The sequence below is a fragment of the Penaeus japonicus genome, unplaced genomic scaffold (genome assembly GCF_977035675.1).
Source record: "Penaeus japonicus unplaced genomic scaffold, GWHDUDI00000001_assembly GWHDUDI00000014, whole genome shotgun sequence".
Lineage (NCBI taxonomy): Eukaryota > Metazoa > Arthropoda > Malacostraca > Decapoda > Penaeidae > Penaeus > Penaeus japonicus.
In genome coordinates, this window is record NW_028234416.1 from 17,861,113 (window position 1) to 17,886,112 (window position 25,000).

The 25,000-nt window shown below is 34.4% G+C and overlaps 2 protein-coding genes across 16 annotated transcripts in view; one reads left to right on the forward strand and one right to left on the reverse strand.

The window, feature by feature from the left end:
• Positions 1-17,244, forward strand: part of Miro (mitochondrial Rho GTPase) — a 19,517-nt gene extending 2,273 nt beyond the window's left edge. The window contains exons 1-16 of one of the 13 annotated variants that reach the window (XM_086544020.1): positions 3,968-4,105; positions 4,691-4,885; positions 5,260-5,468; positions 6,016-6,066; positions 7,060-7,161; positions 8,103-8,144; positions 8,351-8,440; positions 8,655-8,851; positions 9,172-9,364; positions 9,565-9,700; positions 10,269-10,399; positions 11,679-11,891; positions 12,097-12,293; positions 12,996-13,034; positions 14,512-14,571; positions 15,641-17,237. In XM_086544020.1, coding sequence (XP_086400146.1) covers positions 4,018-4,105; positions 4,691-4,885; positions 5,260-5,468; positions 6,016-6,066; positions 7,060-7,161; positions 8,103-8,144; positions 8,351-8,440; positions 8,655-8,851; positions 9,172-9,364; positions 9,565-9,700; positions 10,269-10,399; positions 11,679-11,891; positions 12,097-12,293; positions 12,996-13,034; positions 14,512-14,571; positions 15,641-15,767 — 2,070 coding nt within the window. In that variant the 5' untranslated portion in view covers positions 3,968-4,017 and the 3' untranslated portion in view covers positions 15,768-17,237. Of the gene's footprint in view, positions 1-3,967; positions 4,106-4,690; positions 4,886-5,259; positions 5,469-6,015; positions 6,067-7,059; positions 7,162-8,102; positions 8,145-8,350; positions 8,441-8,654; positions 8,852-9,168; positions 9,365-9,564; positions 9,701-10,268; positions 10,400-11,678; positions 11,892-12,096; positions 12,294-12,995; positions 13,035-14,511; positions 14,572-15,640 lie in introns of those variants that run through there. The other 12 variants (XM_086544009.1, XM_086544008.1, XM_086544011.1 and 9 more) reach the window with 12 other exon arrangements.
• A 178-nt stretch (positions 17,245-17,422) lies between these two features.
• Positions 17,423-25,000, reverse strand: part of lwr (ubiquitin conjugating enzyme lesswright) — an 8,290-nt gene continuing 712 nt past the window's right edge. For all 3 annotated transcript variants that reach the window (XM_086544021.1, XM_086544022.1, XM_086544023.1), the window contains exons 2-6: positions 20,459-20,548; positions 20,140-20,223; positions 19,717-19,834; positions 18,519-18,663; positions 17,423-18,054 (exon numbers count right to left, since the gene is read on the reverse strand). In XM_086544021.1, coding sequence (XP_086400147.1) covers positions 17,985-18,054; positions 18,519-18,663; positions 19,717-19,834; positions 20,140-20,223; positions 20,459-20,524 — 483 coding nt within the window. In that variant the 5' untranslated portion in view covers positions 20,525-20,548 and the 3' untranslated portion in view covers positions 17,423-17,984. The remainder of the gene's footprint in view (positions 18,055-18,518; positions 18,664-19,716; positions 19,835-20,139; positions 20,224-20,458; positions 20,549-25,000) is intronic.

The following is a 25,000-nucleotide window of genomic DNA, read 5'->3' on the forward strand; positions in this document are numbered from 1 at the left end:
ATGACAGATATAAATTTCTAAAAACAGTAAAACACACAAAAAATCAAAACACAAAAATGCCTCTAGCTCTACAATGAGTGACTAAAAGGGAGTGGGAAAAATCAAATTATGTTGCAGAAGCTGCCTCGATCAGAAATAAAACTCATCCTGGAGCCTGTGTAAGCAAATCTATCCCCCGTCGGCAATGGGTTAAGCCAAATAATATTGCATGAAATCAGATTAGGTTATTAATTAAGAGCAGGTCAGGAGAGGTCAAGTTATGTAGATACGATGCAATAGACAAGGATAGGTAAGACCAGGTTTGAGTGATTTACAGCCAAAGACGTTATGGCATAATTCTAGTTTCAGACAGCTAAAGCATTTGAAAACAAGATACTCATTTTCCTCTGGTATTAGCTCCCCTGGTTGTTGTTTAGAATGTGACTGCATGATGTAATGCCATGACTAAAGAAAACAAACCTCCCTTATATACACTATGGACACTATGATAATTTTTGAACATTTGCTTCTATGGCAAAGGGCAAAAAACATCCAACAACCATATTATGGCAAGATAGAGGTTGGGCTGGTTCCTTATTTGATGATAAATCTCCATGATGCATTTTCAGTATAGAGTATGCACATTCCTACAATGTTACCTCTTTTTGCATTGGTTACAAGTGCACTTCAGTTCTCAAATAATTTGGCTCAAATCCTAATAAGTGAAATGAAATCGTCCCTACTTACAATTGGCCTGTTAATCAATGTCTGAAATTGACTGGTTGGTATTGATAAGTTATCTAAATATCCATGTACTAGCTTTTATGTGCAAATAAGTATGAATCACTGGAAACAGAAACACCTCAGTCATTTCACAATAGGATGAGGATATGAATAGCTCTGGTTGATATTCTCTAATTCATGTACAAAACCACTTCATGTTTAATTTGGAACAGTTATGTTATAGATAAAAAGTGTTATAAAATGCATGGCTCTATAATTACATGTGTTGGTGATTTTGTGCAATGTGGCTAACCAAAGTTATGATGGTACCAATTTTACTTTACATTTTGATATTACTAAAGAGCGTTCAGTCAAGAAGGTTGTTTTCCTCTTAGCTGCCTAGAGTTTTTTTTACCCCTTCATTTTTTTATTTTTTTTTTACATGTATATGGATGTAATTGTATTATTTGATAGAATATAGCAGTTTAGAGGTATTTACATGAAAGGCTGTAATAGAAACCGTTTTCTTTAATAATTTTGTGCACTATTCTAAAAGCCAGACTTTCAAAGCTTTAGTGTTCATAAAATAAATAAAAATCTTTTGAATGTTAATGATTAACTATGATATTTGTTTTCAGCTTCAAGAAACAGAATCCAAAATAGAATTGATTCTTCTGGGATATTTGTTTGTTTGTTTTTAAGTACATAATAATGAAACTCAACATTGAATATTAAGAGGAAAATATTGTCACTGGCATGTACATATAAAGTTTATATCACTAATGATATTATAATTTTAAGGAGCATGTAGATAATAGGAAGAGTTAAGTATACATAAAAATTATTTTATGCTCCTGCTGTATGAATAATATTTAGGCACTTTTGTTTGTAGAAAATTAACAGTCAGACATACACAAACAAATACATACAAATGTACACAAACAAACACATACAAATGTACACAAATGTACACAAACAAACACATACAAATGTACACAAACAAACACATACAAACAAACACAAACAAATAAACCTAAACAAACACACACAGACACAAACATGCCACACACACAGACACAAACATGCCACACACACACACACACAGACACAAACACACACAAACACACACACACACACACACACACACACACACACACACACACACACACACACACACACACACACACACACACACACACACACACACACACACACACACACATATGAAAGAACTCAACCATTACTCAGGCACACATTACTTCAGGGTACTATGTGTACTATTCATAAGAAAGTGATTATCACAAACCCCATTCCATAAAGGGAGAGGAAGCTATAGAAATGCTTTGGGCAGACCCTCTCTAAGCAAGGTGAGGGTTCGATTGATGGGTTCTTCCTCGGGTTTCTTCTCTCTCCTGTCGCAGTATGCGGGTACAGATTAGCAGCTCTGAAAATGCAGGCCTGGTTGAGTTAATGACTTTGTTAAAGTTTGGATCTTGTGTTGTAATTGGAAATGCTATTTTAAAGCTACTAATTAGGAAGGAGGGGGATGTAATAAAGGGTGAAAGGACATCCATTATATTTTTTATTTTATTTATTTATTTTTTTATTTTTTTATTTATTTATTTTTTTATTATTTTTTTTTTCTTGAATTACTAGATAATGGTTGTATGGTGATTATTCAAGGGTTATATAACACTGATAATGATGAGATAGCAGAATGAAAAGTACTTTGTGTGAATGTCTATAATAGTATGGTATTTACAATATTGTGATATTTAGTAGTATTAATCTCCTGAAGAAGACATTTTGGTAACTAATGGAACCTTTTTTATTATTATTATTATTATTGTTATTTTTTTTTTATTATTATTACCAAGGCAAGGATATAGCTGACAGGTTGATGATTATTGGCTGAATACATGTCCAAAATAAGATTATTGTATTTCTATAAATCATGTAATTTAAAAAGATATATACGTATATATATACTTATTTTGGATAAGATTAAAAATCCACAGACTCTAAAACCGCCTTTTTAAAACACTTTACAGATTTTCTGAAAAGTTCTTTCGTGTTTGTTGTGGAAGTGTGCTCCAACTTAATTATATTTATTTATTCAGTGATGTTCCTTGATTATGTCAAAACATTCCTTGGGTTCTGTTTCGCCTTCACAGCCTTCACAGCGATCAAAAGAGGCTGTAGTATTTAGTGTAAAGATAAGGAGAAGTGTACAAGATAATGTTTATCTTTGATCTGTTCTCATTTATATTGATTTTTTTTTCATCTTTTTTTCTTTTTTGACTTTTCATTCATAAGGTGCTTTATGCTGCAGAGAGATGATTAGATAAGATAGCAGGAAATGCAATGAACTGATTCCTGTTCTTAGAATAGATAGAATGAGAGAGACAGAGACCAATAGATGGGCAGACCAATAGATAAACCTTTAGATAGAAGGGCTTGAATAGACACAAGGACATAAACAAACTAACATAGATTGACATCTAAGATTTTTTTTACCAAAGTATAACATGGCATTTATGAATTCATGACATTTTGAAGAACTAACTGTATGGATATAATTTGGTGATATTTTTATTCTGCTTAGTGACACTGCTGTATTTATGATTTTTACCTGTTATTGTTATTGGTCTGATATTATTGCTAAAGCAAATGATATTTGTTGCCATTAATGCTGCTGTTGTTGATATTTATCAAGTTACTAATATTGATAGTTCTATTATTTTTTATCATTATTACGATTGCCATCACTATTATTAATATTATCACTGTCACCATCACTATTACTTACTATAATTACTGCTCTTGCAATTGCTATATATGAGACTAATGCAACTGTTACATGTAACTGTTAAGATCATCCATGAATCACTGATGTTTAGTTTCATTGTTTGTTCTTTTTCTTTCTTTCTTTTCGTTTCTTTTTCCTCAGAAAAAAGTCATCCTGACTCACACAACCTTCCTCCTGGATTACTGACAAGCATGGAACTAAGAGTCTGACATTTACTACCTCCTCCAAATTATAACCTGCCTATCCCCCTTCCCTTTTGTGGGCTTATCACTGGTGTGCAGTTGTTCTGTTGTCTGTCGTCAGTATGATACTATTTGCTAATCAACATAAAGTAATATCATTTATCATTGTTTGATATGTAAAGAGAGGCATTATCAGTATTTGGCAACTATGTGAGCTGCTTTGTGTGCTTGGGGAGAGCCGCCACAACCAGTGCAGCTACAACTGCAGTCAAGAGTACACCAGTGCATTTTAGCTCAAACATACATTGTCATTTAGCTGTCAACATGCCTTGTCAATCCAAGAAAACCCTTAGATATTGTGGGAGACCTTTTAGAAGTGCCAAACAACGACAACAAAAACATAGGGGACGAGGTACCACGAACATGTAAATTTGATGCTTTCTGCCAACAACTCTACCTTTTCTCAACACAGTACTATACCACAGGCGTAATTCCTTTTGTTATTCAAAATTTGTCAAAAAGAAGTTTGGTTGTCTCCAATGATAACTCTTTCATAATACTGGACATCCTAAGGGAAAAGGAAAGGGGGCCAGATACCATGTCAAAAGAAAAATGCTAGTTATGGGGTATAAAGTGTGAAAGTGCTTCAAAATTTTCAAGTGTTTTCTGTCAGCTAAAACCTCATCCGTAAAAGAACATTCATATGTAAAATAATTGTTCATTGAAAAAAGAGTATGGAAGTTACAAGATCAATATTTGTTTGTTCTCCTTGGATTATTTTGTGTTGTGTTTAAGTGACCAGGATGTTTTCTTCTTATTCTCCCTCTTCTTTCTATGCCTTCTTCTCTTCTATATATTTGCAAAGTATCTGCTATTATTTATTATAAAGACCAAAATGCATAGTACCAACAAAGGTACTTCCCATATTTCAGTTTCAAAGAGGACTAAAGATCTTGTGCCTGCAACACCAGCTCATTTCTTTCCCTTTCCCTCACAGGCAGCATGGGGGGGAGTCACAGGCGAGGAGTGCGCATCCTCCTCCTAGGGGATGCCGGCGTGGGGAAAACGTCACTTATCCTCTCGCTGGTGTCGGAGGAATTCCCCGAGCAAGTTCCCCCACGTGCTGAGGAAATTACCATCCCCCCTGATGTCACACCAGAGAAGGTTCCCACCCACATTGTGGATTATTCAGGTAAAAAAGATATGATTTGGGTGGTTTATTTTCTTCTTCTTTTTCTACATTTAATTTTCTTTTCTTTACCATCTCTGCTCCCCTCTGTCTCCTCTGCTTTATTTTTTCTCCATCACTTATTTATTTATAAAGGACATTTAATTCCAATGAGGCACAATTAATATTTTTAGCACCAAAAAAAAAATTCTCTATCAAATCTTCATCTTTCTGGAATAGCATATGTGATATGCTTAAGTATTCCTTATATATAGAAAACGTCCTAAGAAGCTGTTTCCAATTTTTATTATGATACTTCTGATAGAGTTTTATTGGTTTTCTGGTTTATTTGTTGTTTTGTGACCATAAGTGCCATGCTAACATTCGCTTTTTATCAGAGAGAGAACAGAATGTGGAGCAGCTGCGTGCCGAGGTCAACAGATCGGATGTCATCTGCATCGTGTATAGTGTGGAAGATGAGGACACCTTAGACCGTGTCACAGGTCACTGGCTTCCCCTTATCAGGTCAACGCTGGGTCAGCAGCACCAAACGCCGGTCATCTTGGTCGGGAATAAGGTTGATCTGGTGGATTATTCGACTATGGAAGTAAGTGGAATATGTGTAAATGTTTGTAATAAGACTTGTATTGAAGGGAGTGAGCAGTTGCCTTCCAAATGTGTTAAGAATTTATAATTCAGTAACATTTATTTGTTTTAGACCCATTGGCATAATCATGAAAAGAGATTTTATAATCTTATTTGTATTTTGTATTAGTAAGTAAAGAGCATAAAATTGGTAGAAAAACAAATATATTACTGATGATTTCAAAAGTTTTCAGTTATAGATTAATATTCTTTGTATCATGTTGACTCCATAGTTTGATTTTTTTACTTGGTTTTATTTTGGAAAGATAGTTAACTTGAAAATTGCAGAAATTAGAAAGTTATCACCTTGCACTCCTTCACTGGTCTTAGCCAGAGTTGTGTAGATTTTTTGTTGAAATTGATATTTTTAAGCTAAGAAACTAGGCGATTTGTATTTTTTTCAAATGTGATTTTAAAGTGATTCTTCATGTGCATGTATAAGTGAGGATAGTCGTATAAAGATTTCATTTTTGTTATAGATTTTTAATGTACTTTTCAAATGTTTCCAGATTGTGCTACAAACTATGATGGAATATCCAGAAATTGAAACCTGTGTAGAGGTAAATATGAATGAATACTGATTAGTAGTTTTTTTTTGTTTTTTTTTGGTTTTGATATGTATAACACAGAATTTTTGATATATGAATTATGAACATTGATAACATAGATGTATTGATATGCATAATAAAGTAGTTATGATGGAATATTGTGCAAACATTACATATATATATATATCTATATCTATATCTATATATCTATATCTATATCTATATATATATATATATATATATATATATATATATATATATGTGTGTGTGTGTGTGTGTGTGTGTGTGTGTGTGTGTGTGTGTGTGTGTGTGTGTGTGTGTGTGTGTGTGTGTGTGTGTGTCTGTGTGTGTGTGTGTGTGTGTGTGTAAATGTATATGTATATGTATGATGTATGATTTATATATATATATATATATATATATATATATATAATATATATATATATATATATATATATATATATATGTATGTATGTTTATATATGTATGTATGTTTATGTATATATATGTTTATATATGTATGTATGTTTATATACATATATGTTTATATATGTATGTGTGTATATGTATATATATATTTATATATGTTTGTATGTATATATATATATATATATATATATATATATATATATATATATATATATATATATATATATATATATATATATATATATATATATATATATGTATATATATGTACGTACATATATATAGATATAGATATAGATATAGATATATAATCACAATATGGCATTAACTATACAGTAATGGATCAGTCACAGCACATGGAGAGTGTAACTACCCTATTTGATTATAGCCTATGGTGTGCAGTCATCACTTTTTTGTGCATATTATTATTGTTTTTTCCATGCTTGAAGATCAACACTTATGGTATCATCTAGTGAAAAAACGGAAGTTTGGCTTGCATTCTATGAGCAATGTGTAGACAGAGTTTAGAATTGTCTTTTTATATCAAGTAATATAATTTCTTCTTTTATTTTTCAGTGTTCTGCAAGGACTTTAAAAAACATATCAGAGATGTTTTATTATGCGCAGAAGGCAGTGTTACACCCTACAGCACCATTATATATTTTAGAAGAGAGAGATGTAAGTTTATTAGTGGAATTCTTTTTTTTTCCATGTTTTAGGATGAATATTTTATTTCTAACCCTTAACCAACTGGTCGTAGTTTTATACATAATGTATAGTCATGTGGCGGGTTTATGTTGTAAGGCCCGGAGCCATCCGCGTTTACGACCGATGCTGCCTTGACAGGAAATCATGCCATCTGCTACCAGTGGGTTAACCCTTCTAAGATTGGCCACATCTCAAGATGTTTGGCCTGGTCTGGGCATCCTAATATGTTGTGTTTTGTAATATTTCCTAGATTTATGGTATGATATATGAGTTTATTGTGATTTAAAAGGAAAGCGATACTAATCAGCATGATGCATAAATTACAAGGGTTAACCCTCTCTGGACGGGTGGTACAGTACTGTACCGCGCATTCAAAAGCCCAGTGGCCGGGCGGCACAGTATTGTGCCAGCCATTCAATTGATTTAGGCCTAATGATTCGAACGCCCCGGCATTGGGACATTCAAGGCTGGAATGCCCCCGTCGTAAGTGGGTTAAGGGACACGCTGTCAAATGATCTGATGCAGAATGCATGAAACAAATATTTATATCTGCTCTAATTCAGTTCACATAAAAAATAGAAAATATATTTTTAAAATTTAGTTTAAAAATTTACATTATGACTTCAAAACTTTCAATAATTTTCTAGCTTTCTGTGGAATATTGGTGCAGGTTACCTTGTGTATTCACAGACCTATATAAAGTATGCCCATCCTTTAGGGTTAAAGTATTAACTACCTGTGAATGATATATCTAATTTGATTTATTCATTATGACCAATCCTGAAGTTCTAGTAAATTGATACTTGTTTTGTCATGTCTAGAGATTTTCAAGGTCTACTTTTTAAGATTTTCTATTTTTATGAGTTGTTTTTAAAAACTTTTTCTATGAGTAATATTCTCTTTTGTTTCAGCTGACAGAAAAGTGTAAGAAAGCATTAATTAGAATTTTTAAGGTAAGAATCTCTTGATATTTATTGTTTGAAATTTAATTAGAACATTTAGAGTTATTTTGTGTGTGAAATTACATATATCTTTGGAAGACATCATGTATTTATTGTATTTAAGAAGGTTTTATTCCACATCTTATACCTTTTACACTCTTTTTAATCTTCATATTAGATTATTTGAAACCATTCTCATTCTGTCTCTCCTAATGCAGATCTGTGACACAGACAACGACAATCTCCTAAACGACCAGGAACTAAATGCTTTTCAACGGAGGTGCTTTAACGCCCCACTCAACCCCCAAGTGAGTAGAAGGAAGCCATGGAATGAAATATGAAGTGGTTGAGTGTGCTATGGTGTTTTTTTAAACAGGAGTTATTGTTGTTTTTGAGGTGCACATATGTTTAGTAAGTGGCTAGTTTCTTATTTAGAAAAAAGAAAAAAAAAGAAAGATAGATAAAATGCAAGAAGATAATCAAAAAGAAAAAGAAAATTCTAAACCCATGTCTCCTTCCCAGGCCTTAGAGGAGCTCAAGACAGTCGTCCGGCGGAATGTGTCTGACGGCGTCCACAGCGACTCGCTCACATTGCGGGGCTTCCTCTTCTTGCACCGCCTCTTTATCCAGAGAGGGCGGCATGAGACCACCTGGACCGTCTTGCGGAGGTTCGGCTATAACGACAACCTGCAGCTCACTAAGGACTACCTCTTCCCACCGTATGTGTGCTTTAAGGAGGCAATTTATGCTTTGTGGTTGTGCCTGTTGTGTGTTTGTGTATGTGTATGTGTATGTGTGTAGGTGTAGGTGTATGTATATGTATAGGATTAGGTGTAGGAGTAGGTGTGTATGTGTGGCTGACCAATTATATCTTGTAGAGATACAGATACACAGGTAGATTGAATTGTTATGATAATTATTCATATTTATATTCCTCTTAGACACTCTTGATATGACACAAATCATTCCTTGCATGTGACACAGAATCCTAAGACAGGAAACCCGATTTCATCTTCCCCTTTCTCCTTGGCACCAGCAGTCTCCGTGTGCCCCCAGGATGCAGCACTGAGCTCAACCATGCAGGTTATTCATTCCTCACCAACCTCTTCGAAAAATACGATCGGGACAATGATGGGAACCTCAGTCCACAGGAGCTCATTGACCTCTTCTCCACCTGTCCCGTCATGCCTTGGGGTCCTGACGTGCTAAATTCTGTACATACAAATGAGAAGGTAAGAGGAAGAGTGTGGAGGTTCATGTTAGGGCTATTAGACCGTTGTTTGTCTAGTTTGTATTATTATGTGTTTGTGCCTTGTGTGTGTCTAAATTGATGAATTTTACTTTCAAGCTGCTGATCTTATGGTATTTTGTGTTATTTAATTGGACATGCTATATTGTTGGACCATATCCATTGTTTTGATTTTGTCCCCAGGGATGGATCACGTTGCAGGGATACCTGGCGCAGTGGACACTGTGGACTCTACTTGATGTTCAGAGGACACTAGAATACTTTGCTTACCTTGGGTATTCCGGGACAGGAGATGATAACCAGCTATCTGCTATTACAAGTACTTTTGACATAGACCCTTTTGTTTATTGGTTTATTAAGCATCATGTTTTATTATTCCTTTTTATTTATTTATATTTTTATTTATATCTTTTCTTTCTGTGATGTTCATAAAATTAACATCAATTTATACAAATTGAGTGGTAGGGATATCCCTATTCATGATAGATGACGTTATATCACAATATTGGACTTTTACTGATACGACAGAAGACATTCTATCATGTCATTAAGTTTCACTATATATTCACTGTATTTAGTTATGTTTGTATATACAAATTGTAATTGCATTTATATATACAGATTTATATTGTCATTATTGAAAAGAATATCTTTAAGAAACTCTGTCACCCCTTAGAGTAGGGTGGGTGAAAATCACTGAGTGGTTCAGTGTAGCTTAATGCCTCAAGAGATCTCTTGGCAAGCAATCTCTTGCAAAATAGGCAAATGTGTGCCCCATCATGAATGGGTTAAAGAATGCTTTTGAGGCCAATGCTTTTTATCACCCTCTTTTCTCTTTCTCTCCTCTCTCTTTTTCGTATTTGACTCTTCATTCTTTCTGCTAACAGTAACGCGAGAGAAGCGGATAGATCTCCAGAAGAAGCAGACGATGCGGAATGTCTACCAGTGCCATGTGATTGGGCCTCGTGACAGCGGCAAGACAACCTTCTGTCAAGGCCTCCTTGGAAGATCTTTAGAGGTATGATCAGTCATCATGATTTTTGATGTACATGTATATTATCATAATATGAATGACTAGTCTTTTTTTTCGATTGGCTGAAAATTAGTGTCTGTCGATTGGCTAAAAATCAGTGTCTGGTATCGTTAGTTATTTCTAATGAATATTTAAGCCATTAAATCAGTAATACTTTTGAATGAATAGATGTACAAATAAACCTTACACATTTGTATGTAAATTGCAAACTTGCTGATTTCCTTTGATATTGTGCAATGCAAGCACATATAAACAACCTTGTAACAAAGACTTTTGCCTGATCACAAGCAGATTTTGAAAAACTAGTAGTGCAAATGATAGAAGTTTTGATGATTTTCTGCATATAAATGACATGGGTAGAATTCAAAATAACATTCATCTGATCATCAAAAATGAGATCCTGGTAGAGCAAACACTGGCAACTTGTTTGTTTTCCCATTCCTGCCTGCCATTTTGCTGTGGTTATAATTTAGTCTAGCTTTAACATTATTTCATGTTATTTTGTATATTACTTATGCAATTTACATGGAGTATTTTTTTATATACTTTTTTTGGCTTTATAAAGCCAACTGACTTTCTTAGATATGTAAATGAGTGAAAGAATGTTTTTATAAAGCATGTTGTTTGTTTGTATGCATTCAGACTAGTGTTTGATACAAGCTTATCTTTCATGTGCTTTACTGACACGACAGTGCAAATCAGCCAGTTTGGTGTGTATGTACGAACATTTAAGGTTTCTCTTTATATCAATATCAAAAATGTTACTGAATTGATAGATCCATTATTTATCACAAATAACTAGCTATATTAGACTAGCTATATCAGTGATTTTCAGCCAATCATGAGCCAGTAATGAGTGCATGTGCCACATCACTGATACCTTGTGGACAGATCAGATGAAACCGACTTTAGTGATAAATGGCCAGTAATGATGACTTGTGATTGACAAAGAAATTTGATGTTGATATATAATGTCATGATATGAATGACTATGGAGAGATGGAGAATAATAATGACCAATGATTGATAAGGAGGAATGATAGATGAAATGATATGAGAGATCATAATAAATACTGATGATTTAAGAATGGCAAAAGGGAAAGAAGAAATGCAAGAAAAGATTTTTGGTTATGTTTCTCTCATTTTGAGCTGACCAGCCATTATATGAATGCCACAGGAGACAATATTACATTTCTTTATTTAAGCAATATTTCTTTTTATATGTTCTTTAATTCCTTCTTAATCTATGATTTTCCAACAACAGGAAGTACAAGAAATCCCAGAAGAAAAGTTATCACGCCACACCATTAGCACGTTACAAGTTTACGGTCAAGAGAAATACCTTGTTCTACACGATATTGATGTTCACAACATCACAGATGCCCTAATGCCCAATGAGGTGCAGTGCGACGTTGCCTGCCTGGTGTACGACGTTTCGAATCCAAAAGCTTTTGAATATGTTGCTAGAATATATCTAGTAAGTCGTCTTTGTGATGCTGAGTGTTCTAGGCATATTGTTTTTTTGTTTTCATGTCTTGAAAGTCATTTTTATGTGTCATAAAAGTTTGGAATAGTGTGTTTATTTTTAAAATAATTTTCTAATTTTGATATTAAAACATCATATCTAACGCTAAATACTTCAATATTCGTCTCCTACCCTCCTCTCCTCTCCTCTCTCATAGAAATACTTTAGCGAGTCGTCCATCCCAGTATTGTTCGTAGCCAACAAGAGTGACATGTCCCCCGTGCGGCAGGACTACATCCTCCAGCCCACAGCCTTCTGCCACAAGCACAAGCTCCCTCCTCCTCACATCTTCTCTTCAGCCAGCCAACCTAAAAAGGATATATACACCAAGCTGGCTACCATGGCTGCTTACCCGTAAGTTAGCCTTATGGTTTGGTTTACTTTTTATGTGAAGTGAGTGGAAAGTGGGGCAGAGGGGCAGACTGTTTGTCTCCTTGTTTGTTTTAGGTGTGTTATGTTGCTGACTGGTGTGTAAGTTTGGATGGGTATGTGTGGAAGTACACATGTTCTTGTTCTCCGTGGGAATCCTGTGATGTGTGTCATACTTGTCTCTATTTGAATTACTAACTGTGCTTAAAAAAGTTTACTTACACAGCTTATGCAAGAGCATCCAAAATCCATGACAGATAGGTTGATAGTTCATAGTGAAACATGCATTTATAGTGTCATCTTGGTTGGTAACACGTGCACAGATATACGTAACGTCATGCCTGCACATGATATAACTTACAGAAGCTTATATGGTCAGTTTTATGAACACGGACATGTAATGTAACATGCATGTATAGCACACATGGTACTTAGCAGTGATATTGGACATGATACTGGTACACCTCTAAGGAAAGATATAAATGGAAGACATAATATAAAAATCTAATTTTTTATATGTTTAACCACTCACTTCTCTTTAATTAGTTTTTTTTTTTTTTTTTTTTTTTTTTTTCTTATAGTATTTTAGTTAGGGAAATGCTTTTTGACAATAAAAAGAAGAAAACAGAATATGATTCCAGCAAAAATAAAGGAAAATTAATGTACTAACCTTTATTCCCCTTCTAGTCGATTTCAAGCTGCTTGGATGCTCTTTTACCGAAGCAGGTGTGTAACAGGACAAGTCTTTGGCCTGCTTTAGAACTTTTTAGTCCTTTGTAAATCTTGAGTGTTTACATATAAGTGTTTGTATGTATGTATGTATGTATGTATGTATTATATATATATATATATATATATATATATATATATATATATATATATATATATATATATATTATATATATATATATATATATATATATAAAATTATGTATGTATGTAAACTTTTTTCTTTTCTTTCCTTCTTTGAAAATGATAGCTTGTATGCATTGTATTGGGGATGATTTTGAGTCTCACAGTTTTGTTTAGGTTTATGATATATAATTTCTTTTCATGTGCTTATGAAGCCAAAATGAAAGGCAATAAATGAAATGAAAGAAACTAAGGTATCAAAGACAGTCTAAAGCTTAACATCAAGATTATAATGGTGAAAGAAGAGGCTCAGAATTAGTAACCCTATATCTTATCTACTCTGCTGGCAACATGAATTCTTATAGAAAGTAGCTATATCATAACAGCGGTTTCCAATAGATGGGGTTTTGAAGAATTTTGATTAGATATGGATAGATTATTAAAAAGAAGTATGTGCTAAAATTTAGGTATTGTAGTCTACTCAAATAGTCCAGTGCATCTGCTTTCATATTGTTTAGCTTTTTTTTTAATAGGTATTTGTATACATATGATTATTTGTATTGCATCTAATAGTAGCTAATTGATCTCTGAATAATTTTTTTTATATATTACCTGAAATCCTATTTTGATATGAGATTTGAAAGCAAGAATTACATGAATACATAAAAAGTGTTGCCTTATGAAATTATTCATTTTCATATGTTTATTTCATCAATTGCCCTAAAAGACACACTTTTCCTAATCCTTAGTTAACTTTCTCATGTTATGTTTGAAATGTAGCTTCTGTTAAGGTTTGCATATATATTAGTCATTTGATGTTAATGATTAGTTTATATTTGTACTTTTGTGAGAATAGGTTGGGAACCGCTGTTATGTGAATTCTCGTTTAGAAAGCCCTCTTTGTATTTGCATATGTTGTCTCTTGTGTAATATCGTCTCTTAATAATATTTGTGTATTCTTGTGTCTTATGAAACTTTGAAAGTCGGTGATTGAATGTAAATGCATCAATTTCATTTAATTTTCTTAGTCTCATTGTATTGACACTTATTGTTGTAAAGTAAACCGACTTGTTCTTAAATCTTAACCTATGAATTTGGTCTTGAGGATTTGTAATTTCATAGCTTTGTTATCCCATTTCAACGATTTCATTCGATCTAAGCAATTTTGAAGATAATGATAGTGAAACAAAAGTGAGACTAGGAACATCTATGTCTTGTAGAGATTTTCCATTTAAGAAGAGTATAAATATCTTAGTGTAGTAGAAATTTTGTCATTTAATTTGAGGTAACTTAAAAAAAAAAAAAAAAAAGTGCCCCTTTGATATGATAGCCTCTGTGAATGCACTTCCAGCACTCTTCGTCGTTTAGTTCACATGCTTCTTTTGCGTCCAGATCCTTCTTATGTGGCAAGGTGGGAAGGCATGACAACTTTTCGATGTGGATATTTATTTTATTTATTTATTTATTTTTTATTAACTTTTTCCCTATTGCTTTTCTTTTTTTCTTTCTTTTTTTTCTGAGTGGTTTTCTGTGTCTGCTTTTGCCTTTCAGAGCTTTGTTTGTTTGTGTTTGTCATTTTACTTTGCATTGATCAACACGCAAGGCTAAAGCTCTTAGAGGCGGGAGGATGGGGGTATTTCATAATTATATTGATGATGAAAATGTTAATAACCAGAAGCAAGTCATGCTAAGTTGCAATGTTTTTTGAGAGTGACCCCTGACATACACCTTGTACAGTATTGCCAGTATGAATATTCAGTGTTATTACAAATTGAGTGGGGGGGGGGGGGGCAGTAGGCTTATTGACAAAAAAAATAAAAGAAAAAGTTAGAAAAAACGTTTAATTGAATTACTAATTATTGAGGAATGTGGCACTGAAATTAAGTAATTAACTTTTCTTATACTGTATACTTTGCATGGAAAGAAGCACGAATATTTAATTATTCTTGATGCATGGAATTAGTAGACAATTTATTATTGTATAATAAATTTACCATGGCACGATTTGTTGTACTTCAGTTATGTAAAGCATTTACACAATAACTGGAATTCCAATGTATCACTGAATTAGTAAGTGTATTATATGTTGCACAAAATTGAATTAAGAATTAATTGCTTTTGTTTGTTTTTGTTGCATTTACCACACTAAGAAAGTAGCTTGCCAAGGGAAAATATACACGATTATCTATTTTTTATTTATTTTCTCTAAAAACAAGCACATAATATAATGACAACTATGCCTTTGTGAAGTTTTGTCATGTAGCTAAAGTTAAAAAGCACCAGAATACTTTTGTTTAACCCAGGTAATCTCATATCAAGTGAAATCAAATAAAGGTTAAGTATCATATATGACAACCCCCCCCCCCCCCTACATAAAATATAGCTTTTCTCGCATAATTCTTCATGAAACATATTAATCCCTCTTAATTATGCAATTTAATTTTCCAGAAATTCACATTAATGCACTCGCCTCTCCACAGACACTTGAAGCAGCTGGGTGTGGTGGTGGGCGAGCACAGCACATGGCTCAAGGTTGGCCTGGGTGTAGCTGCCATCGCTGCCTTCGCACTCCTCCTTGCCAGGGCTCTTCGGTCGGGGGAGAGATAGTCACCTGAGGCCCAGAATGCTAGTCCTTTGTAGTGTAAACAAAGAAAGAAAGAAAGAAACAACAACAAAAAAAGAACTGGTCGGGATAAATATCAGCTGTATAGAAGGACAGATCCAGTGTTGGTGAGACACACAGGGGTGGGAGGGTATGGAAGGAATGGATAGGAATTGAAGGGGAAGGACCTCTTCACTTTCCTTGTGCAGCTGTAACAGCTGGCATAAGACTAGCTCTTACAGATATTAACATTATGGTAGGTGTGAGAATGCATTATAATTTATATGCTATTGTATGATAAGGGGATATTTTTTTAGAAATGTGTATTGGTATTCAAGAACTGATGGATTCACTCTTCTTGCTTGTCATAGAATTTTTTATTTTTTTCCCATTATTATTATTATTTTATGTGCCTGGAAATTGGCAGTTACAGTGGATTTCTCATGTAATGAGGATTGGTCTTGAATTAAATGTGATTTATCGAAAACTTTTACATTATATACATGTGGTGTGTGTACTTTTTTTTTTCCAATCATGCCAAAACTTTCATTGTGTACATGTATTCTACACAATTGTAAATAAAATCAGAATATATTAGTTTTATGTAATTTCTCAAGAACGACTTGTAAATTAGACAAAAAAGAAAATTATTTATTGGTGACAGGAATCAATTACGTCTACCTTCAGTAAATTTCCAGTTTCACAAAGTTGCTCAACAATTAATGGGCAGCAGTTCATTTTCAACAAATATTGAGCCAGTCCCATACAACAATTTGATGTCTTGTGAAGTATTGTTACCTTTCCATACAAGGAAATCCTGTAGTCAGTTGCTTCTAAACACACGAGTGAGAAAGATCAAAATTTACAGAGCAACTTAGGATTTACTACTTTTCTCCAATTACAAAAAGAATCATTACAAATAAGATGGTACAAGAATGGTGCAACCCCCCTCCCCCCTTGTTTGTGGAATATTGCAACAAGGATGGGAAAGAAAAAAAAAAATCTTGTATAATCATCTCTATTGATGGTTGGTATGCATACATCACTGCATCACAATTGTTTGTACAAAATCATTTTTCTATTGTTAATACAGCCATCCCAAGGTCACATACTAAAATATGAAACTGTAGCATATTGGACATAATCTGCTTGCATTCCAATAATTAGGCTCATTGCAAGTTTTATTTATCTTGAATATCAATTTTATTTTCATAATGTGGTAGCATGGATTTTTTTTTAAACCTTTACAACGTATCAAAAAAAGAAAGAAAAGGCTTGTTTTTGTTTCCCCATTTCTTGAACTAACCCACAAATTATGAGGCAAAGGATTTTCATTATTGTTATAATTATTATGCATATCCAGGTCCAAGTGTTAAACCCATCATTGTTAAGCAAGACTTAGAAAAATGGTAAAACAATATGTACAGTTTTCAAATATGCAACCATTTGTAAATTCCATATAATAAAGTTATCACCAATTTATTTCTTGTATATCTAAATACATCCTTGAAAAGTAAATTCACAATACAAATATACTGATGCAACATGTACATAGATACCTACACCATACAAAGGTTATATGAATATTCAATGCATAATAAATATATAAATTATTTATAATGCATTATGTGTGTGCTTTTATGATGAACAAAAACTAGAATAATGGTAAAAATAGTTTATTACTTAATATCCATTAATGACTCAGTGGAGGAAATATATTTGTAGGAACAGGTACATAAAGGAGGGGAAGGAGGGGGGGGGGGGAGTGAATTGAAAAAAATAATAATAAATAAAAAATACAGTATACCTAAAAATAGACACTTCTTGGGAAGATAGATTCTCTTGTCCAAGGATACCCTTCCTTGAATCTAGATCACTGAGAGAAGGTTCAAATACACTTTTTTAGAAGAAGAAAAAAAAAAAGTGAAAAGTGAGCCATGTCACTTAAAACAGAGATTGGAATGAGATGTTTGTCACGTTATTTCAAAAACCTAAAAAGACTCCGCTTTCCACAATCATTATCGCATAGGTGTGCTCAATCCCTCTAAAAAGTTCATTCGTGGAAACCCCCAAACCAAATGCTTCTGACAGCAAGAAAAAGCTCTTCTTGGTGCCTTTCCACCAGCAGATTCATTGAAACCAGAAGTGTAATTCTTCTCAATAACTAATAACTATCTCAAGAACTCTCCATGCTTCCTGTGTTGTCACGGCTGCCATTCTCCTTACTCAAAGGGAGCAGACATTGCCTTGGCCTGGGCTCGTACTCTCTTCTCGTATTCCAGGCGGTTTTGACTGGAAGAGGAAAAAAGATGGGGGGGGGGGGGGGGGAGTTTATTTTATATATATATATATAAACCTATGACATAAAAGTTAAATGAACAATTTCTTATATTCAGATGGATCAGTTGCTTGGTGATGTAATTAGAAAATTTGATTAAAATATTGTACGTTATTTGTTTTCTTTATACAAACAATTTTCATTTACTATAGCTTATACTACTACTTTTATCATTAATTTGATACTACTATTACTGTTACTATCTGCTCTCTATTATGTCTTTACTCTAGTCACATTATGATTATAAGGGTAAATTGAAATTCCATATTGTTTAACAAAGAATAGACAAGTCATCCTTATCAACCTGCACATAACTTTCTAATAAACGCCACCTATCGGTCAAAAAAGAGCGGGTAAAACAAAAGATGAAATTATCGATATTTAAAATATAAAGAAAAATTTCCAATCTCCTACTAACCAGTAAATGGTGTAAGCTTCAGCTTGTGCAGGGTCCTTGATGTTGGGGTCGTTAAGCAGGTCCTGAATACCCAAAAGGATTTGCTTGATGGTAATTGCAGGTCGCCAGTCCTTCTCTTCATCCAGGAGTGACAGACAGACTGTTCCTAATTGGGCAGGAGAAAAATTATATATAAAATCTCTACAATAACTGGTAAACAGTAAAAAAAGAAAACATTTTCTTGGTATTTGGCAAAAATCCATACAAATTACATTTAAACCCATTGGAACTGGGTGATGTGAATATGCTACCATTAAAATATTATACCACAGGCCTGGGTGATATGAATGTGCCGACACGTAAATCTTTGTTATTTACTTATCAGAGTTTTATATCACTTTTTTACAATCATATCCAGGGTAATACTTAATGACACTTGATGGAAATTTTAATTACAACTACTGTAATTACCATACAATAGGTTTAGTTTAAAATCCTAAACATAGATAGCACCACTTGCTCCTGGCACCGGCAGGAGAGGAAACCTTGAATGGATACCCATCCACGGTCTCACCTAAGCACTAACTTCAGAGAGTGATGGCACACAACAAGATGCAGACCTGTGGCTCTAAAGTACTGGCGGTGCAGGGTGTGGAGGCAGAATGAGAAGAGGATGGTGGACCTGACAATATGCAGCAGCTGCAATGTGTAAGCATCACTGCTTTGTTCTGTGCCACTTCTAGCAATCAACATAAATGACCTTCCCCTTCTCCATCTACCCATCTTCCCCCCTGACTAACACAAAAGAGACTAGTATCATAACGAGTAAATGCAAGAGCAAGAAAATGCCGAGCTAGGTCGTGTGGTGCGGTGCTCCCTCCCTCTGAAATCTGTCTGTTGTTTAGCGCAGGTTTCAGTAGTGCTCATTTTGTGATCCATCCAACCTTGAACACAAATGCCCCATATCCAAAGGGTTAATAATTACATTTTCATTTACACAAAATTGACATAAAAACACATCAGGATCACTGTAACTTCAACAAAACCAGGAATAAGCACAAATACCACTAAATTATACTGGTAAAGATTTCTCATGAAAAACATAGGCTATGAATATACTATATAAAAAGCTATACTAAGGAACTTCTGCAAAAGATTTGATTGATCTAATACATAAAAAATATAAACCTTTCCAGTTTTAAACTCCACATTTACGTACCCGATGGGTAAACATTGGGGTGGAAGAGAGGAGGCTCAAACTTGCACTTGGGTGGAGTTGAAGGGTAGTCGTCCTTGAAGATCATCCGCAGCCTGTACAGTCCATTCTCCCAAGGGGTCTGTGTCATGACAGGGAGAAGAGGGAGGCTGTGATCCATTGCTTTTCAAGGGTTCAAGGCTAATATTCAGCTGGTTTTCTACCCATAATAAAAGACTCGTGAAGCAATTAACTCCTTAAATAAAGGTAACCTGTTATTATATACCTTTGTTACAATGAAACCACCTTTATTTAATAAATAGTTCACTATGAGGCATGAATAACCATATTTTTTCTTGACAATTATTACTCTCATTCAGTGATTGACTATTAATGGGTATTATTGGCAGTTAAAATAAGCTCCATGCATAACTTCAGCAACCCTACCCCTTTCTTTCCAGGGATGGCACACTCCCAGTTCATGAGATTCAGAGTGCCATCAGGGTTCTTTGTCGGTCTTGCAATGAAACCCTGAAAGAAGAAGAAAAAGTGATCATGAGTCATTGGTAACAGTGTTAGTAGAACTTATAGGAAAAAAAAAAAGTTATACAACACTATAATTTCATTGGAATTACAGATCTAGCTCTATCCCTAAATCACAAAAGCTTTAGCCCTAATAATATCATTCAAAATCATAAAAATTCCAAGTCCATCACAAACCCAAGACAAACAGAAAATCTCTAATGACAGAGATAATATGACTTACAAATGGATGATCTTTCCTCCATGCCTTTCTCTCCTCTGCTAGTCGTGCAATGGCAATTCCAGACATTATGGCTTATCAGTATGATGCTCTCTGCAAGATGGGAAAGAAAACTGTATTGAACTATACTGATGATAACTATACCAAGAACAAAAAATTGTGATATCATGGTTGACACCATGAAGCAAAGTAGAAGTTATTGAAATAAATGTCTCCATAACAATTTAACCCGTTCACGACGGGGCTATTTTGGCTCTAAATGGTTGAAATGCAGGGATATTCTAACGCATAATCCAAATGCCTCGGAATTCTTGGCCGCATTAGCTGCGGGCGAGTATTGGACGCCTGATCACCCAGCGCGCCATCTTGGCTAAATATCTCGTCCCCGGGCGTTTGACCCAAAAACCACTAAACATGATAGCAAGTCAACCGGTGCAAATGGGTTAACAAATCCAAGACCCATCTACAAACACAAACACATACACATTATATGCACTTACAACCATATATATGGCCACATTCTTAATACTAGGCAAGATCATATACAAAGCCTTATCACTCATGGTGATGTATAGAGAGCTTCACTAGATTTGTAACTAAATTTAGAAGTTATCATAGTACTCAGTATTAAACAGAGTTAGAGAGACAAAAACATACCATTTTTTTTTTACTATTTTCTCCCACACAACAAATTTTACATGTTTGCTTGAAAGCATTCTACAATCATTACTATCCAGTGGAGCTCACAAAGTACTGAGCCAAAAAGTAAGCAGGCATATTGTAAAGAATATGACTAATATAGGGTACTTCGAAATAAAACAAATCAATCTTAATCACCAGAAAAAAAATAAATCTCATACATCAGAAAAGGAAACCCTGCCTTTTCTTTCGGCTGAAACAAAGTGAAGCAAGCATTCCCACAAATAAAATCACATATACCCAGATTAATTCCTTTTTCAATTCAACATTGAGTTTAGTGTGCAAAAAATTTGCGAAAGAGCTGTAGTCAACTTTCAATATACAAATGGGGGAAAAAAAAAAAAAAAAAAAGGCACAAAAAAAAAAAAAAAAAAAAAAAAAAAATATATATATATATATAATTTATATAAAATATATATATTATAAATATATATATATCAATATAACTCCTATTTGGTATAGGAAAAAAGAGAGATTCAGGGAAATCCAAAAGAGAGGACTTGAGAGAGAGAGAATATCTTGTAAGAATGAAATCTTGCCTGCAGGACTTCACTTTTTACTCAGATGCACACAATTGAGTACAAATATGCCTGAATATACATATCAAGGGGTTATCATACCAGAATAAAGTCTCCTTTCTACATGCTACATAAAAGTATCATGAGTTGGTTAAGCATTTAGTCATGTCAAATAAGAGAAAACACAATGTTTATACTTTCATAAAAATATCCCCAAACTTCCAAATCTGGCACTAATTACAAAAAGCTGCCTTCTTTTCTTCCTACTAAGCCATTTGACTCTTAACATTATTTTGGACTTTTCTCCTCCTCAACGCAGTAAGAATTCAATCAAACATCTGTATAAATGATAGAGCAGTCCAAAATGTGTGATGAGAATTGTTTGTAGACTATAAATAGTGGAAAATATATATACCTGATAACCTTTTAATGCAAACTTTACCCAACAAAAAGAGCAATCTCACTGAAAAGAATACTTCTTTAGTTGGAAGTTCCCAACTGTCTTCCTAAGCTGTAATTCATAAGATGACTTAAATTATATGTTCTGTGGGTCATACCACCTGTTGACAACAAGAATAATACTAGTTCAACTCATTATATTAATAATAGGGTATCTAATAATAAGAGGCTCATTGAATTTCAAAACCAAGCATTAACTCCAAAATGAATCCAACTAAAGATGTCTAGGAATTCACTAATCTATCAGTAATTCAGGATACAACTGAAAAGACTGCTAGTTTATGGAATGGTCACAAGAAAAACACACACATAATACTATCAGGTATGCAAAACAAGCTGCAAAAAAGGTTGTGTTAATCATACAAGCACTAATCAATATCCCAAGATATGGATAAGGATAAGCTTGGTTTGTGGAGCAGATGCTTTACTGGGCTTATTTGCACTGGGATGAGCCCACTGCATCAGAGTGTACTGACTCTTAAAGAATCTGCCAAAGTGTTGACTTGAGCCGAGCTTGGTCCTTACCCACCTATTACCCAGGGGCAGCACTGACCACCAAGCAACAGTGGAAACTCGTGAGTTTAGACGGGGCTCGATCTGCCTACCACGAAGATGGGAGGTTGGCACGCTCATGACTGCACTATCTAGTGCTTATCCCCATATCTACCTGGTCTCTGCATTCCTCTCTCCACCAATGAGCAAAGTCTCTACCACATTTATTTTGACAAGATCGATTGTCAAAAAGAAAACCAGCCCTATTTTTATCTGACAAATTATTCAGACAAATGTTTACAAAACACCTGGGAAAAGGCATCTTCATATCCACCAATATTGTTCAAGTTTTCTTCATGCAGAGTGCCAAAGTCCTATGTTGAAAGCTGATGTAGGGGACTTTAAATGCTTACCAGTACTTCATACAAAAAATATAGAAATACATATACCATCTCTTTGATTATAAAACACAATAATTAAGGGAGGTGGGCATTGGGGGTAGTAATGACAGAGTGAATTTGTTTGGCACAGTACTGTATATGGCCCCCCAAAAATTATTTGATAGTCTGAATAATAGAGGAGGGCATGGACTATATTAGGGAAATTACTGGGTAAAACAGGCTGAAATACAGAAAATACAAAACATATCAGAACTGCCAAAAAATACCACCCTGATTAGAAAAAAACTGCAGATATTTGCAACAACGTAAGTTTGAGACAAACCACCATCTTCGAAAAATTTCCAAAAATACATACCATCCTTCACAAAAAAATAAAAAATAAACAAACAGAAATGACTGCCACCACCAACCTATGGAACCCCCTGTGGTCTTATATGCACAAACCAAACAACTTCATCTAACCCTCTTTTGGCCCTCTGTATGCCCCAAACCCCCTGCAATATTTACCAATCGGCGGCTCTGCCCTCGATCCCCTATGCCTGCAATATTTACACATGAGGGGCTTTTTCCCCCTTTCCCCCTACTCTTGCAGCATTTACCTATATAAGTTCCTTTGAGGTTTAAGTAAAACCGGCACTGTTTTCCACACCTTTTACATGTTAGTTTGTCATTATGAACAGCATGGTAACCTAATTATGTAAAAGTATTTACTTGTGATTTCTCCAAGTGCTAAATCACAGCTTCCACAGGTCTTTTTTCCCCACAAGGTTCATGCTCTTCCTCTATGCGGATGATTCACACAGCTGTCAAACATGGCCCCTATTAGGGAACTGCCCCCTGAGATGCCTTACTGGGTAAGTAACAAAAAAATAAAAATAAAATGCAAGTAACGCAAAATGAAAAACAAATTCTAAAATAACGCAAAATGAAAAACAAATTCTAAAGGTTTTTGAAATCTGTAATACAAATATCAAAATCTTGCTTATCTCATCATCATGCTATATTTCTTGTTGGCATATAAATGCACATCCAAACACATGCTGTTATTATCAATGTTTGCAGACTTTTGAAAAGATTGGATGATTGCATTTACAAGATTCGATATCAATGCTATTATAAATAAGTGCCCTTTCTCTACTCAAACACTGTCACTCCATATTGTTATTTAAAGTAATACTTATTACTTTTTTATAACTTATGATCTATAGATACATATAATTGCCCAATAGAGATTACCCCATCTCAAGTAGCAACAACAAAGTTTACACGTCATTATCCTCAACCAAATAGAGGCTTAATTACAGATTACAGGATAAGGAAAGGTCATTTCTTTAAAATGACTACCATACATAGATAAACAGCATCTAAAATTGACAGGACCATCAACTCCATGACAAACCACCCATGACTTAACCAATGAAAATCACAAATAAAGGAGACTTTAATATTAAACAACCCAGACAATAGTAACCTCTGGCACTCCAACAGAGGTCAGTAAGCATCCACCCACATATTCTGGAGAGAGCTTGGACAAGGTACTCTCTCCTAAAGTTGTACAATTCACGGTAAAAACAGGTGGTATCTGGCCTCTGACACGATGGTTACTTTGAATGGTCGAGGTATTTTGACATCCAGACCTAAGGGTAGATGAAACAGACATTTTGAATGGCTGGGTGAAATGTAAACAGCAACATATGATCGATAGTTAATTACACGTCAAACAACTTCTTTCCTTTTGACCCGTGTCAGAAATGTCACGGATAGAAAGTGTCTTAGAATTTGCACATCTACCCAACTTGTTTACCGTTTACCTTGACCTGAATGAGAGATGATTTCCCTGACATGACTGGGCTCATTACAGACCTTCATACCATAAGTTTATTTGCCTTCACCCTTGTAATTTTTTTTCTTGACATCCTGATCATTAACAACGGCTGTGCTTACGGCGTCATGTGTGAAGTGGACACAAAACCTCA